Raw genomic sequence first — 17530 nt, 5'->3', positions numbered from 1 at the left:
GGCCTACAAAGTATTTGCTGTTAAAAAGTTAATCATGCCGAAGTTCCTTTTGGCGAGTGGTCTTATTATTTTTTTAATTACTAATGATATTTGTTAAGCACTTATTAGGTCACACGGCAGTCAAGTGGCTCCGTTACTTACTTTGGGCAAGTCACTTAATTTCTCTGTGCATCTGTAAAATGGGGTTTGACACTGTGAGTCCTATGTGGGATATGGACTGTGTCCAACCTGATTTAACCCATATCTACCCCAGTGCTTAGTACAGTGCCTAGAACATAGTATGCACTTAACAAATACCATTTTAAAAAATGTGGATCCAGGATTAGAACCCAGTTTTTCTGACTCACAGGCCTGTGCTTCATCCATTAGGCCATGCTGCTTTGGTAGGGTTTTTAGGAATCTAACTGCTATTTGATGCTTTCTCTGCTTGGAACTCTCCCCCTCTAGAATGCTGCCCTGCATGCAGAGAAACAGCTGCTTAAGGAGCAGCTCAAGCATTTGGAAACCCAGAATGTGTCCTTCAACAGTCAGATCCTGACACTCCAGAAGCAGAGCGCCTTCCTCCAAGAACATAACACAGCACTGCAGACCCAGACAGCCAGCCTCCAGGTCAGCACACCTGCACCTGCTTGGGAGCCAGAAGTCTTAGCTTCAGATTTTTGGAGAATGGAAAATGTTTTTCATGTGTGTGCGCGCATATGCTCATGAGAGAGAGAGAGAGAGAGAGAGAGAGAGAGAGAGAGATTTGAGTGTCTTAATTTGGATAGAGTTAAACATTCGCCATTGTGAAAAGAAACAAGACACACAAAAGAGTTAAGGAATTGGTTCAAACAGGAGAGTGGAAAGTTAACCAGGAAAGCAGCATCCCAGAAAATGGCCACAGAAATGGGAAAAGGAGGTGGCAGCGAGATGACTTGCAGGGCTCCCACTGGTTCAGTGAGAGAACCAGAATTTGAACCCAGAGCTCAAACTGGACCTCTCTTAGCCTCCCCTCCCTACCCCCACAAATTCCCCAAACCAAACAGCTGATTCTGGCAAAACTCTCCTCAGCCTCCCCTGGCTTGTGCCTCCTTTCTGAAGTAACAGTGATTCCAAGACACTGTGCCTTCAATATACCTGTATCTGGCTTGTGATAAGCAACAACCATGGGCAAACTAGCATGGGCATGGGAATTCTCGACTCCTTCCCAGAGCAACTGTGAATGTGAGTCCTTAGACACATGCAAAGTATAAAGGGAATTTTCTTATTCTCAAACACCAGGTGGAGAATTCAACCCTGAGCTCTCAGAGTGCTTCTCTTATGGCTCAAAACACTCTGCTCCAGAACCAGCAGACGGCTAAGGAGAATGAGAATGAGAGTATACTGAAGCAAAAGGAGCAGATGAAGGCAGCCTATGAGTCCCTGCTTCAGGATCACCAGCACCTCGGTGCATTGCACGAACGACAGTCCTCTGAATATGAGAGGCTGATAAACCAGCACAGCTGCCTGAAGACCCTGCACAAAAATCTGGAATTGGAACACAAGGAATTGGGGGAAAGGTATGGATTTTAGGAGGAGAGGTATGGATTTTAGGATGTGTGATTTGACTTCTCACTTCATTTCATCTCTGCGGGGAAGGACAAAAACACTAAAACTTGCAGAATGTGTGAAAGTACTTTCCCTTCTTTTTTTAATCGTTAAGAGTTATGTCTGAGGCATTCCATCCGAAGAGATCGTGAGGCTGTCTTACTGCCAATTGGTGTCCCCCCTTTTTTTGGCAGGGGAGAGGTACTTGTTAAACACTTTACTATACTATATGCTGAGGTAGATTCAAGAGAATCAGGTTGGACACACAGTCTAACTCGCAGGGAGGAGAGTCTAATGCCCATTTTACAGATGAAGTAAGAGAGAAACAGAAATTGAGTGATTTGCTCAAGGACACACAGCAGGCAATTCCCTTGCAGTAGGCCAGCTGTGTGTATCTAGATCAGCATACCAGCCTTGATGTGTAAGTTCCCTTTTGGTAGGAAGTGGGTCTGGTCTTTGGAGCTGTGGCTGTTTCGTGTCCCCACCCTATAGGCTTCCTCTGACACCAGAAATTGTCATTCCTTCCTGCGTGCTGCCAAATGTAAAATACCCTGTGAGCTCACTCCATTTAGTTTCTCTGATTACACTCCCTCCTTTGCCCCATCATTCCCTCCTCTAATCTGTATGTCTGCTCTGTAACCTGCTGTTCTGTACTCTTCCAAGAGATTAATACAGTGCTTTGTGTCTAGTAAGTGCTCAATAAATACCATTGATTGATTGATTCCCTTCCTCCACCTAGCATGGACCAGGGATAGAGAAGAGGCCAGGGAGTCAGAAGGAGCTGGGTTTTAATGCTGGGTCCCCCACTTACCTGATGTCAGACCTTGGGCAAGTCACTTTTCTCTTTGCCTCAGTTACCTCATCCATAAAATGGGGTAAGATTGGAAGCCTTATGTGGGACAGAGTCTCTTTCCAACCTGATTAGCTTGTTTCTATCCCAGGGCTTAGTATAGTACCTAGCACATAGCAAGTTCTCAACAAATATCATTAAAAACACAAACACACACACACACACACACACACATCACCATGTTCTAATTTTTTACACATCTATTCCGTAGGGTTCTAGCACCTTGAATAATATCTGTTGAACACCTCTGTGCAAAACACTGTACTAAATTTTGGGAGGGCACACACATTTCCCCACACACACATACACACACCCCACCCCCGCCTTCCCTCTGCCTGGTCACTGTTCTTTGCCTCCTTGGAAACTCCCAACTTTCTAGAGCAAAGGGAAACTTCCAGCTCTGAGTGTGTGGCCGCTGCTGACATGGGGACATCTGCTGGAGAAGAGGAGTTTGGTAGCTGGAGTTCGATGCATAAGGACAAAAAAAACCCCAACAATTAGTGATGTTTGACAGGCCAGCTGCCTTGATGTTTGCTAAATGAAGTATTGGTGATGGCCTAGACCCCATCCTTGCTTACCATGTCTTTCCTGGACTGATGGATCTGGTCCAGCCTGCAGGTTTAGCCTCCGATAATCACGCTGCGCTGCACAGAGGCTATTTATCCAGTTTTCACCACTGTCCTGTTGTCCCAGTGGGCACTGGTCATTAGTGTTTCCCGGCGAGAGGCCAGCAACTTACAGAAAAATCTCCAGTCTGCGGCTCTGAGTGTACAGCTGGCCAATGTGTCGATCCTCTTTCATTGTGAACTCGGGGTCCCTGCTGGAACATTTTTGGCAGTTGGGGTGAGATGCGGGACCATCTGTGGCCACCCCATCTTTCCTAAAGGCAGAGCAGGGGAAATTGTCCTTATGCCACAATATTAAAGGATTTTGGTTAGGCTCAAAGAAAACTTTTCTAGAGATGAGGGTGGTTAGACACTGGTTTCTGTGATTCATTCAATCGTATCTATTGAGTGCTTTCTGTGTGCAGAGTAGTGTACTAAGCACTTGGGAGAGTACAATATAACAATAAGCAGTTACATTCCCTACCCACAACAAGCTTACAGACTAAGGTTCTTGAGCATAGGGGATCATGTATGTTTACTCTACTATAGTCTCCTCAGTGCTCAGAACTCTACCCACAGTAAATGCTCAATAGATACAAGTGATTGATGGTGGTATTGCTTTCACTGCAGGTAACTTGCATTCTATGGTGTTTCCAAAGTGCTTTTCCACTGCTTATCTCATTCTTACATCTCTTTCTGGTAAGACAAGGCAGCTGTTATTATTACTATTTGACAGATGAGAAACTGTACCACAGAAAAGTTAAGTGACTTTCCTTGGGTCACACAGCAGACAAGTGGCAGAACTGGGATTAAAATTGAAAAAGACAGCCTGGTCTAGTGGAAAGAGCATGGGACTGGAAGTCAGGAGTCTTAGGTCCTAGTCCCATTTCTGGCACTGGCCTGATATGTGACGTTAGGGAAGTCACATAACCTCCCGAGGCCTCAGTTTCCTCTTCTGCAAAATGGGAACAAGATAGATTATGAACCTCTTGTAGGTCAGGGACTGTGTCTGATCTCCCCCAGTTGTCCAGTCCCTGTGTGTTTCGTCCCTGAGGGAAGAGACAGCATGTGGATATTTGGAGGTAGGGGAGAGGATTTAAAAACACACTCTCAGTCCACAACAGCTTTCTTAGATAGCAAAAGGATGTGTGACCCATCCTCCAACCCGAAACCTTCCACTGAGGGCAGCTGTTTCAGAGTTTCCCACCATCTGCCATAGGAGCCCCAGTAGGGGACAACCTGCCTTTTAACTTTCCTCTTCCTGAGGAGCAGCAGGCTTCATTTCATGGAGCCCCCTGGTTATCCCTGGTGCTGGCACTTGAAGTCCCATGCCAGTTTATGCATCCAAATCATTGTGTTTTCCTGAGCAATCACTGCCTATTCTTTATTGCCTTCATCACCCCCTTATCCCAGAAATCGAGGTAAAGTTGAAAAAGTATATCTGATGGAATCCCCTGTTTTTGCATAAGACGTTTTCTTTTCCAGGATGGAATCTACCATACAGGGAAAAGGCAAAGAGAAATGACAGAAAGAACTCAATGTTTACTTATTTCTTTCATTCAGGCACAACAATGTTATGAAACATAAGTCCGAATTGGAAGAACTGGAAACTGTTTTGAAGACCGAGAGAGAGGCCTTGCAGCAAGAAAAGAGAACCAATGCAATTGCTACTGGCGAAAACCAGAAACTGCGGGATGAATTAGACAGGTTTGGCTCTTTATAATGAATTCTGGACATGGGGGTAAATGGAGAAATCCCCCTGGACAAAGTGTGTGCTATGGCTCTGATCCAATGTTTAAGTAGCATCAGAACTAGGACTTTTTTTTGTTTGTTTTCAAATCTAATTAGAGACTGCAATTCAGACTAGATGGGTAGCTTCCAGTGGCCATATTTTAAAAATCTGACTGAGCTTTTATGAACCAATTTACTGTTAATCTGTTTTGGGGCATTTACAAAGGTTTGTGTGACCGCTGGGAAAGGTAACAATATCTTCAGTGGCTGTTGATTGAACGTAATTTCCAGCCTTCAATTTTATCCTTTCATATATAGTTCAGCTTGAATGACAAAATGAGGAGTGTGTGGGTTGGGTGATATTGATGAGATATTTAGATTATTTGAGATATATGAGATTAAAGAAGCAGTGAGACCTAGTGCATAGAGCTCCGGTCTGGGAGTCAGAGGACCTGGGTTGTAATCCCAGCTCCAGCACTTGTCTGCTGTGTGACTTTGGGCAGTCTGTATCTCAGTTCCCTCATCTGAAAAATGGAGTTTCAGTACCTGTTCTCCCTCCTACTTAGACTGTGAGCCCCATGTGGGACATGAGTATTTTGTATTTTCCCCAGAACTTAGTAGAGTGGTTGGCACATAGTAAGCGCTTAACAAAAATCATAGTTATTAAATTTGTAGTGTTCAGAAAGCTCCATGGGGGTTGTGTAAATTAGAGAGAAATTGGCCCTTGCCCCATGGTCAGTGATCATTTCAACCCTCAGAGGAAGCTACCTTCCTCCCAACAAGCAGTTCTGAAAACTGCTTTTCCTCTTGTCAGCCAATGGCCAGGACTGAGAAATTATTATTATTATTATTAACTGCCATCAAGTCATTGCTCATTAATACCGGCTCCATGGATATACTTTCTCCAGAAAGTCCTGTCCTCTGCCGTAACCTACAACCTTTCTAATGGTTCTTCCGCTATTGTTGTTAGGGTCTATATCCATCTAGCTGTTGGTCTGCCTCTTCCATGTTTACCCTGGGCTTTTCATAATAATAATAATGGTATTTAGTGCTTACTATGTGCCAAGCACTGTTGTAATAATAATGTTGGTATTTATTAAGCGCTTACTATGTGCCGAGCACTGTTCTAAGCGCTGGGGTAGACACAGGGGAATCAGGTTGTCCCACGTGGGGCTCACAGTCTTCATCCCCATTTTACAGATGAGGGAACTGAGGCACCGAGAAGTTAAGTGACTTGCCCACAGTCACACAGCCGACAAGTGGCAGAGCTGGGATTCGAACTCATGAGCCCTGACTCCAAAGCCCGTGCTCTTTCCACTGAGCCACGCTGCTTCTCAGCGTTGTAAGCACTGGGGTAGATGCAGCATAATCAGGTTGGCCCATGTGGGGCTCACAGTCTTAATGCCCATTTTACAGATGAAGTAACTGAGGCACAGAGACGTTAAGTGACTTGCCCACAGTCACACAGCTAAGTGGCGGAGCTGGGATTAGGACCCACAACCTCTGACTCCCAGGTCTGGTTTCTTTCCACTAAGCCACACCAGAATTAGTTTCTTCTCCAGAGAATTAGACCTCCTGATTATGTGTCCAAAATATCCTAATCTAACTCTACTGCCACGGTAAGGAGTTGATTCATAGGAGACTGAGAAATAAATCATGTGCAAACAAATGCTTAGTACAGTCCTACCTAGACCATGAGGCTCATGTGGGACAGGGTCCATTTTCAAACTCTTTAACTAGTATCTACCCAACGCTTAGAAGTGTTTGACACATAGTAACCACTCAATGAATACCATCATTGTTATTATTTTACTTTCTCTTGAAGTGTAAATCATTATATTTCTCCCTGAACAATTCAGAATAGTCTCTAGGCCTCAGGGGCCTGATTTTCTTGCTGCCAGGAACCCCATAGGTTCCAATTAAGAAAAGGATACTCAGCTGGGTGACCTTGGGCAAGTCACTTAACTTCTCTGTGCCTCAGTTCTCTCATCTGTAAATGGGGATGAAGCCCTATGTGGGACAACCTGATTACCTTGTATCTGGCCCAGTGCTGGGCACACAGTAAGCACTTAACAAATACCAACATTATTATTATGGACTAAATGGAGGTGAGAGGAATTCTGTCCAGCGGGATGTTTGACGTTAAATTGCTGAGTTGCCTGAGCCAGTGGGAAACTTCTTCATAGAGTGGTTTTAGTTTGCGAGGAATGTGGTTCTATTAGGTTTTACTACCCCACTTTCAAAGGGGCTTAAAGCTTTTCACATGGGCTTGTTAGGTAATAGCACAGTGTGATGTGACTTGGAGGGAATAATTCATCAGATCTCTTCTGAGCCATCTTAGCCTGCTCGCTTTGCCACTGTTCTGCTTGCAGAGTGAACTTCCTGCACGTCCAACTGAAGGGAGAGTATGACGAGCTCCACTCCCACACCAAGGACCTGAAAACCTCCCTAAACAACTCGCAGCTGGAGCTGAACCGCTGGCAGGCTCGTTTCGATGAGCTGAAAGAGCAAAACCAAAGCATGGACCTCTCCATGACCAAACTGGACAATCACTGTGAGGTAAGGCCCACTTAATGGCCATCCCAATTTTTCTGGCTATATGATGGGACAGGAGGCCGGAGGGGATGGTCTCCCTGAGGTGGGTACAGAGACTGGCGTGGGCGTTGGGGGGGTTGGGCCTCCCTGAGGTGGGGTCAGAAGTTGGGAGGTGTGGTTATGGCTAGCTCCAGTCTGGTTGTGGAAGGTGGCATCTGGGGGAACCAAGAGGAAGGCAGTGTCTCATGTGTGTCGGCCACCAGACCACAGTTCTATCATAAGGACCTAAGGGAGGTTGGTACCGGTGTGGGCTAAACCTACATGTCAGAAACTGGGCCAGAATAACATAGCCAACTGCTTGGTCGGTCCTAGCTCCTTGCTCGCCTCAAGGGGAACCTGGAGGAAGAGAACCACCACCTTCTGAGCCAGATCCAGATGCTGAGCCAGCAAAACCAAATGCTTCTGGAGCAGAATATGGAGAACAAGGAGCAGTTCCACGAGGAGCAGAAACAGTACATGTACGTGGGGAGGGGAGAGGTTTGCTTGCTGAGCTCCGGAGAAGGGAGGATGAATCTGATGGGCCGGTGTTTCTCACGCCCAGAGGCAGGACCCTCCCTGGACCCCGGGCTGGAGTGGAATGCCCAAATTTCATGTTTGGGATAAGGCTGCTGGTTTTGCATACCTTTCTCAGGTCTCTTTTCCTTCCCTCGCTCCCATACCCTTTCCAAGGGTGCATGTGCCTCACCCCTCCTGGGGTCATGCCCATCCCCTCTCTGGTGGTGGCCTAGACCCCATCTTCAGTCCCATAGTTCAGGGAAATGCCCCAGAAAAGTGCCGGGGCCAGAGCAGCAAAACAGCACACTACTGGCCCTCAGGCCTCTGCCAAATAGCCCATCAGGAACTCTCCTCACAGTAATGGGTGGAAGGGGTGTAATGCATGAAGAGGAGCTGGACCACACAAGCTGCAGTGCCCCCAGACTACCCCTAGCCCAAGGACTCTATCCTAAAGGCCTTGCGCACTCCTGAGGATGAGGCCTGTAGCTCATGGTTTATTATTAATAATAATAATGGTATTTGCTAAGTGCTTACTATGTGCCAAGCACTGTTCTAAGCACTGAGTAGGTACAAGGTTATCAGATTGGCGTACATGGGGCTCACAGTCTTAATCCCCATTTTACAGATGAGGTATCTGAGGCACAGAGAAGTTAAGTGACTTTCCCAAAGCCACAGAGCTGACAAGTGGTGGAGCGGGATTAGAACCCATGACCTCTGACTCCCAAGCCTGTGCTCTTTACACTAAGCAGTATTGCCTAACGGATAGAGCACGGGCCTGAGAGTCAGAAGGAGCTGGGTTCTATTCCTAGCTCTGCCACTTGTCTCCTCTGTGACGTTCACTTCTTTGCTCCTCAGTCACCTCATCTCTAAAATGGGGATTAAGACTAAGCCTCATATGGGACATGGACTGTGTCCAACTTGATTAGCTTGTATTTATCCCAGCACCTGGAACAGTGCCTGGTACATAACACTTAACAAATACCATAAAATAGAGAGAGAGAGAGAGAGCTGTCTGTGGCATCAGCACGTAGGCAGAGAAGGGGGCCAGGCCATTCTGGGCTGTTGTATTTCTTCCCTTACTGAACCAGGAAACTGCTCACTCTTCACAACAAGGGAGAGGTTGGAGCAGATAGAGTGGAGATCCAGCTGTTAGGGGAAGAGGCCAGCAAAGGGTTCGTTGGGCTGTTAGGGGAAGAGTCCAGCAAAGGGTTCGTTGGTTGGGACTGAGCCACCCTTTTTATCCTGCAACCTCACTTTCCAATCAATCGATCAGTGGTGTTTATTGAGCATTTACTGTATGCAGAGCATGTTCCTAAGCCTTAGGGAAAGTTCCCTGCCCTCAACAAGCTTACAATCTAGAGCATTCAATCAATAGTAAGTATTGAGCCCTTACCATACCATGTGCTTGGGAGCATTTGTAGGCATGATCCTTGCCCTCAAGGAGCTTACAGTCTAATATACAGATTGGAAAAAGGGCTCTGAAGAGGGAGAAGAGCTGTGGCTGAGTGAATTTGGAGAGGGAAAAGAGTTCCAGACAATGAAAAGGGCATTCGGAAAGTGGTAGAGAGGAAGTAGGCACAGTGAGTAGATTAGCTTAAAAGGAACAGAGTAGGATCTGGGGTGTAGTGGGAGAAAAGGGTGAATAAGTAGAGGGTGGGGGAAATAAATTGAATGACTTAAAGCTAATGGTCAGTAGCTCTTCTTAATAAAGAGATGAATGGGTGGGAAACCATTTTAGGTTTTGAGGAGTTGAGAGACATATGCTGAATGACAGTAGGAGAATGTTACAAGCAGCAAAATGAAGCATGGACTGGAGAGGGGAGAGGCTGACAGCAGGGAGACCAGTGAGGAGGCCGACACAGTAGTTTAAGTGGGTGTGATTTGAACTTGGGCATGGATCCTGGTGGATCCTAGGCATGCTGGAAGAAAAACCTATAGGATTTGATGAGGGACAGAATAGAAGTCGTCGAGGATACTGTCAAAGGTACAAGCTTGTGGGATGGGGAGGATGGTGGGTTGTCAACCGTAATGGGAAATTTAGGGAGGGGAGAGGCTTTGGGAGGAAAGACGAGTTCAGTTTTGGACATGTTGAGCTTGAGGTGCCGGTGAGACATCCATGTAGAGATGACCCGGAGGCAGAAGGAAATATTAAACTGATGGATCGACTGGGAGGAACAGTGGAGTCTAGAAAAGGTTTTTTTTAGCGAGATGTGAGCATGTCTCCCCAGCTATTAAGGGTTGCTGTGATGCAGGGAAGGACCAGTCTGGAGTTGCAGAGTTCCAAATAGCTATTTTGTAATAATAATTATAATGGCATTTGTTAAGCGCTTACTATGTGCCAGTCACTATACTAAGTACTGGGGTGGATACAAGCAAATCGGGTTGGACGCAGTCCCTGTCCCATGTGGGGCTCAGAGTCTCAATACTCATTTTACAGATGAGGTAATTGAAGCACAGAGAGGTGAATTGACTTGCCCAGAGTAACACAGAAGAGCCAGGATAAGAACCCATGACCGTCTGACTCCCAGGCCTGTGCTCTATCCATTACACAACTGGGTGCCTCCCAGGGAGAGTGATGATGGGGTCAGCAAGATGGAGGGAGCCTGGGGGCTGAAATAGGACTGGGCTACTTTAGGTGGAGGAAGAATTAGAGAACCAGCAAGCCCGGTTCTGTCCCCGGGCTTTGAAGTAGTTTCCTTTTGGCTCTGACTTGATGGATTCGTGTTCTCACTCAGTGATTAATTCTATGTTTCTGGAAATCATAGCTTATATCTGTGTGCCAAGACAAATTGCATTGCTGGCAATTACCAAATGTCTGATCCTGGGCTTGTCAAGTAGTCAGAAATGCCATTTCATTAACACACCATGGGCTTAGAACAGCAGACTTAGCAGTGGGCCAGGCATAAGGCGGTCGCTCCCACAAATCCTTTCTTTAATTCCCCAATTTCTAGTTCATCAGGAGCATTAGTTATGTATGTGCAAGAGCTGTATAAAAGCCGTGCCTTTGGGTCCTACAGGCTGAGGGAGTGTTTCCAGATTTGAAGACTTTCTGAAGCATTCACATTCTCTGTGTTGTCCTGTCGGCCATATGACTGGGTAAACCAAGCACATCTGACCCAAAAGACTATGGTTTTGCCATTCCTTTCTGCTGCCTCTATTAAATTTCTGTGGAAAGAGAGGCCCAGAAAGGTAGCAATGAAGGAAGTGTTATCCACAGACCCTTGGAGAGGTAGTGTGACAGAGGAAAGAGATCGGCATTGGGAGTTTAGAAGACCTGGGTTTTAGTCCTGCTACGCAACTTCCCTGCCTTGTGACCTTGGGCAAATCACTTGAGCTTTTTATGTCTCAGTTTTCTCATCTATAAAATGGGGCTAAAATAGTTTTTCTCCCTCCATTTTAGACCGTAAACTCCATGTGTATATGGGGACTGTCTGATTTGATTATCTTTTATTTACCCATAGTAAGTGCTTAATAAATGCCATAATCATCATTCTCTTAGAAGGAGTCTTCCCACAGGAACAAATGCAGGATTAGCTCAAGCAGATTGGAAGGGAATAAACCACCAGCCCCATAGTCCAAAGCGGAGCATCCTGTGGAGGTGTAATCTGGGATGCTATACTCCCACATGCCAGTGAAGAGCGCAGAGTTTGGACTAAAAGCAAGGGCTCATGTATTGGAAGCACAAGCTTGGTCCCAGTCAGATTCTAATGTCCATGACAGGCCAATCCCTATTCTATATCATGTTCTCCAAAGATGTGGACTCGGGGACGGGTGAGGCTCCATGAAATCTAGAGATCTGAGGCGCTGGCAAAGAAAAACAAGCAGAGGGTCCCAGCAGGTGGGAGAAGCCAGGAGTTGGGCTGGTGCTGGGCTTGAGTCTAGGAGGGCAGTGGAGTGAGGGAGTTGGCAGAGAGCTAGGGGGCAAGAGGTGGTGGGGAGTAAGGCAGATGGCGAGCTGACCCTGGACCTCCTGGCAGTACATGCCAGTGCCATTGCTTTGGAGACAAACATCTTCAAATTCTCCCATCTACTGCCTCATCAGCCTGCTAGCAAGCCTGGGCTTCCAAGCTCCTTTCTTTGCTACCACTATCTGAGGCAGGGTACTGGGGTGGGTGGACTGCGGTTCTGGCCTAGCCATGACCTTTCTTCTGTCCTTAAGCTTTTGTTCCACATGAGGTCTCTTGGATTTACAAGAAGTTATGAAAAAGCACATCCCAAGGGAACAGGGCTGAAAGACTTTGTCAGGTGACCCAGGTCCAAGGCCCAGGTGCTCCAGCCCACTCTCCATGCCACCCCACCTCTCTTCCAGCTGGGGTTCTGCCAACTCCCTGCTCTCAGGCCCCTTTGGTCCCAAGCTTGGCACCCTGCTAGCCCCTGTGCCAGTTTCTCTCTTCTCTATCTTGCCTGATCCCCTGCTGGTTTTCCCTCTGCCTGGGTCCTCAGGGTCCCCTGTTCCCTCCCCCTCACCAGCACTACCTTCCCCCACCAGCCTTAAGCCCCAGTGTTTTGACAGGCCTCTCTCCCCCAACTCCTGCCCCTAACCAGACTTCTGCCTTCCTAGACCCCTAATCCTCCCCACCCCCTCCTGGCCCACCATGAACCCACAATCCACGCAATTTCAGTCCAGTGTACATTTTACAGTGAAAAAAAATCAAATGTATATATATATATATATATATATCTCCCCCTTCTTGCTCTTTCACTCATGGCTTAGGGATGGAGCATGGGCCTGGAAGTCAGAAGGTCAGGGGTTCTAATCCTGGCTCTACCACTGCTCTGTGACCTTGGACAAGTCATTTCACTTGCCTGTGCCTCAGTTACCTCATCTGTAAAATGGGGATCGAGACTGGGAGCCCCACGTGGGACAGGGACTGTGTCCAACTCGATTTGCTGTATCTATCACAGCGCTTAGTACAGTGCCTGGCACACAATAAGTGCTTAACAAATACCACTATTATTCCTTGACTCGTCTCTCTCGTTCACCCCACACATCCTATCCGTTACCAAGACCTGCCGGTTTCACCTATACAATATCGCCAAGATCCGCCCTTTCCTCTCCACCCAAACGGCTACCTTACTGCTACGGCTCTCGTTATATCCCGGCTAGACTACTGTGTCAGCCTTCTCTCTGACCTCCCTTCCTCCTCTCTCGCCCCGCTCCAGTCTATTCTTCACTCCGCTGCCCGGCTCATCTTCCTGCAGAAACGATCTGGGCACGTCACTCCCCTTCTTAAACAACTCCAGTGGTTGCCTATCAACCTCCGCTCCAAACAAAAACTCCTCACTCTAGGCTTCAAGGCTCTACATCACCTTGCCCCTTCCTACCTCTCCTCCCTTTTCTCTTTCTACCACCCACCCCGCACGCTCCGCTCCTCTGCCGCCCACCTCCTCACCGTCCCTAGGTCTCGCCTATCCCGCCGTCGACCCCTGGGCCACGTCCTCCCGCGGTCCCGGAACGCCCTCCCTCCTCACCTCCGCCAAACTGATTCTCTTTCCCTCTTCAAAACCCTACTTAAAACTCACCTCCTCCGAGAGGCCTTCCCAGACTGAGCTCCTCTTCTCCCTCTACTCCCTCTGCCACCCCCGCTTTACCTCTCCGCAGCTAAACCCTCTTTTTCCCCTTTTCCCTCTGCTCCTCCACCTCTCCTTTCCCTTCCCCACAGCACTGTACTCGTCCGCTCAACTGTATATATTTCCATTGCCCTATTTATTTTGTTAATGAATTGTACATCGCCTTGATTCTATTTAGTTGCCATTGTTTTTACGAGATGTTCTTCCCCTTGACTCTATTTATTGCCATTGTTCTTGTCTGTCCATCTCCCCGGATTAGACTGTAAGCCCGTCAAACGGCAGGGACTGTCTCTATCTGTTGCCAACTTGTTCATCCCAAACGCTCTGCACAGTGCTCTGCACATAGTAAGCGCTCAATAAATACTATTGAATGAATGAATGAATAATTATTATTATTATTTCACTCAGTTTCTTTCTGCCTTCCTCTTTTCAGAGTCTGCCTTTGCAGGAGACAGTGCTCATGGGTGGGGTTGGGGGGAATTTAGCTTTGTTCAAGGCCCTCTTAGAGCACAATTATCTCCCTGTCACCTTTGAATCCCTTTGAAGAGGGGTTGGGGGGTGGAGGGGGAGGGGCGTGTCTACAGTCAGTTCCCTACTGACCTAGCATAGACCTGGCCTTAGTTTAGAGATTAATGGGAGGTGGAGGTTGGCTTTAGGTGTGGCAAGGACTGGAGAGCAGTTTGCCTGCACATGAACAAGTCTGCGGGGCGTTCAGTTCTGTAAATGCATTTTAATTGCCCCTTGAAGCAACATAGTCTAGGGACTTGGGGAAGGTGTTTCTCCATTGGCCGACCTTATTCTTTAGGCACTAGAAGGAGAAATGAATGTGAAGGTGGGGACCTTGATTGACATCTTTTTGTGTTTTCAGTGCTTTCTCCTACTGCCATTGTTCCTGTTACTTACAAATTATAATTGTCGTAGGGATTAGTATCTGGGTTTTAGGGCACATCTACTTGGTATCCTGATTTTAGTAGTGAATTTTCCCCCATTGTAGCAGAAAAGGACACATTTGTCATAATTGCCTAAATAGAAGATGATTTTCAATGTGGCTCCCTATATCTTCCAAAAAGATTGATACACAGCCCAAGAAAGCATACACTTCAGCAGAAAACTGATCTTTGACTACTCAGATCCAGTATTCCCCTTTGAAACCACCTCACTTTTGTGTCTGTAGGGTCTTCAGAAGCAACATGGCATAATGGATAAAGCATAGCCCTAGGAGTCAGAGGGACCTGTGTTCTAATCCTGGCTTCGCCACTTGTCTGCTGGATGACTTTGGGAAAGTCATTTAACTTCTCTGTGCCTCATTTGTCTTATCTGTAAAATGGGGATGAAGACTGAGAGCCCATTTGGGACAGGGACTATGTCCAACTTGATTACCTTGTGTTTACCTCAGTGCTTAGAACTGTGTTTGACACATAGCAAGTACTTCACAAATACCATCATCATCATCATCCCTTTCAGTCCATCTCGGCTGAGTCACTCCTTGAGGCACCAAGGCCTGGAAACAGCTTGAGGAGTGCCTGTGTGGGTTACCAGGAAGGGGCGTGCTCCTTATTTGTCCTCAGCATCTCCATCCCCTTCAACCCCCATTTCCTTCCCCCTTGTTCTGCCTTCCAAATTTGATCCCTGTCAAGACCTCTCTCCCCCGGCGAGCAGTGAATCTGGAGAAGAGCTATCTGATAGCCTTTCTGCTGTAGAGAACTCCCAAGTCTTCTAAGTAGCCCTTGCGTTTGAACTGGAAATGGATATCAAGAGCTGTGCAAGCTGCTTCCATAAACCAGAGGGCCTGGGAGTCCATCAGCTAAATGATCAATAGAAAGAGGAGTTTCAAGTGCTGAGCTCTTAAAGGGAGTGGGATTCTACAGTGGGCAAATAAATCCACTGGGCGATATTGAAGGAAGGTGATTGTTGGGAGGGGAAGGGACCTAACTTTCTTTTCTGGCTAGATTGGCTATTATCATTCTTTTTAATGACTCAGTCACACCTAGGATTTAAATCTTAAATACAAAGAATCCCGTTAACATGTAAGAATGAGCTAATGTGTAGTCTTGTAACTAACCTAACTTCCTGTCATGATTGGTGTGCCAGATTTCTTAAAGTCAAGGTCTGTGTCTCATTTTTAATAGATGCCCTCAAGAGTCTAGCACAGGGCTCTGCAACCCAAGGTATTCAGTTAAGTACCTGTTGACTTGACAGGGCTTTTAACCTATTTTTTTTTTCTACATTGCTTGGGAATGAATCACCAGAGTTAAGAGCTTCGCCTAGAGGCAGGTACTTTTAATAAGTCATTTCAAGTTAGATCTGCATCTTAGACCCAACCCATCACTCCTCAATTCCCTGCCTAGAAAGCGTCTGTTTGATTAGCCTGATGAAGCCCGATTTGATCTTCCAACAGTCTTTGTTTTCCCTCTTTTTGACAGAGACAAACTGAATTCCTTAAAGAGACATAAGGAAAAACTAGAAGAAAAAATAATGGATCAGTACAAATTCTACGATCCTGCTCCAAAGAAGTAAGTTCATCTGTTGCTTGGCTTCCAAAAAAGAGTTGAACCCAGGACACAGTCATATTGTATGAATGCAGAAGGTGCCTGCATATTAGCATTCAATTTGTATGTTATCCATTTAATGTCAGAATGCACAGAGATCCCCTCAGTCCCAGCTAGTTATCCCCCGGGCCCTCCATCCCAACTAGAAGCACTACCACTCTGTAGCAAGTGGCTATCTTGCTCTCCACCTCCATTGTGGCTGTGCCCCAAATTGGAGGCGCATCCTGGTGTTCGGGAACATCATGTGACTGGAGAAGCAAGGTGGCTTAGTGGAAAGAGCACGGGCTTGGGAGTCAGAGGTCATGGGTTCTAATCCCGGCTTCTCCACTTGTCAGCTGTTTGATCTTGGGCAAGTCATTTAACTTCTCTGTGCCTCAGTTACCTCATCTGTAAAATGGGGATAAAGATTATGAGCCCCATGTAGGATAATCTGATAATCTTGTAGCTATCTCAGTGCTTAGAACAGTGCTTGGCACATAGTAAGTATTTAACAAATACCATTGTTGTTATTATTATTAAGCTTCGGTTTGGGGTAATGTCTCGAAAGCCAAACAGATTCTCAGCTCCTGTCATTGCATTTCTCAATAGTAGTATTTATTGAGTGCTTACTATGTGCAGAGCACTGTACTAAGCGCTTGGGATGAAGAAGTCGGCAACAGATACAGTCCCTGCCGTTTCTCCCTCTGTAGGGTTAACCAGAGAATCATATCGACTTTGTACTGCCACCCAATGAAAGTTCTTCTGGCCTTAACAAAATGAACCTCCTGGAATGCCCATTCTGAGCAGCCAAGACCCTGTCTATTAGATAGAATCAATGAGTGTGGCAGTCTGGGAAACTGTGGGACTGCATGGGACTACCTCAGCAGTCAAGACTCAAATTTAGTGACTCTGAGGTCCGGGTCTTGAAATGTTACCAGCACATAGCAGGGCAACTGCATACCTGTGCCGATTTTTCCAAACTGCTATTCTTTCTTGTTTTGTGGGATTAGCAAGGGGAAAGATGTTTTTTAAATATTGTCTTTGATGAGTCAAAATCAGCAAAAAGGTTTCCTTTAGAGAGAGAGCAGATCTCTCTTTGGCGTAATGTTTTACTTTGAATCTCTTCTTTGCCGAGGACCATTGTCATGTGAATTATCCACCATCCCCAGCCTTATGCCCGCAACTTTCTCTTGGGTGATTGATACCGTGCCCCAAGAATACCATTCTAACACTTAAACTCCCAGAAAAATTTATCAAGTATTTCTAAATCCTTAAGGAAGGGACAGCTTTGCTGGTGTGTTGTCTAATGGCTTTCTTCTGAAAATCCACCTGCACTAGGAAAAACCACTGGATTGGAGCCAAAGCTTTAGTCAAATTCATCAAACCAAAGAAAGAGGGTGCAAGAGAGCGATTAAAATCAACAGCAGAGAGTCCCCCCTGCCAGCTGGAATCCACAGATGCCGCTTCTCCATCTGCTTCCCAACTTCTCAGGTTGCAGCCAGAGAACCCAGATAATATCCTTTCGGGGCCAGACTGCCCGGAAGAGAGAGAGAATCACAATGGACCCATGGTGAAAGGTAGGAGTTGGT

General features: G+C 46.5%; 1 protein-coding gene across 4 annotated transcripts in view; it reads left to right on the top strand.

The window, feature by feature from the left end:
• CCDC88C (coiled-coil domain containing 88C) overlaps positions 1-17530 on the top strand; it is a 172320-nt gene that overhangs the window by 134555 nt on the left and 20235 nt on the right. For all 4 annotated transcript variants that reach the window (XR_003757430.1, XM_029058882.1, XM_029058881.1 and 1 more), the window contains exons 19-25: positions 448-609; positions 1261-1538; positions 4585-4728; positions 7125-7311; positions 7660-7805; positions 15837-15926; positions 17280-17518. Coding sequence is in view for 3 of the 4 variants with exons in the window: in XM_029058882.1 (XP_028914715.1) it covers positions 448-609; positions 1261-1538; positions 4585-4728; positions 7125-7311; positions 7660-7805; positions 15837-15926; positions 17280-17518 (1246 nt within the window). In the remaining variant the exon portion in view is untranslated. The remainder of the gene's footprint in view (positions 1-447; positions 610-1260; positions 1539-4584; positions 4729-7124; positions 7312-7659; positions 7806-15836; positions 15927-17279; positions 17519-17530) is intronic.

The sequence above is a fragment of the Ornithorhynchus anatinus genome, chromosome 1 (assembly GCF_004115215.2).
Source record: "Ornithorhynchus anatinus isolate Pmale09 chromosome 1, mOrnAna1.pri.v4, whole genome shotgun sequence".
Taxonomy (NCBI): Eukaryota; Metazoa; Chordata; class Mammalia; order Monotremata; family Ornithorhynchidae; genus Ornithorhynchus; species Ornithorhynchus anatinus.
The sequence above is the reverse complement of the archived record's forward strand: the minus strand, read 5'-3'. Positions and strand labels throughout refer to the sequence as shown.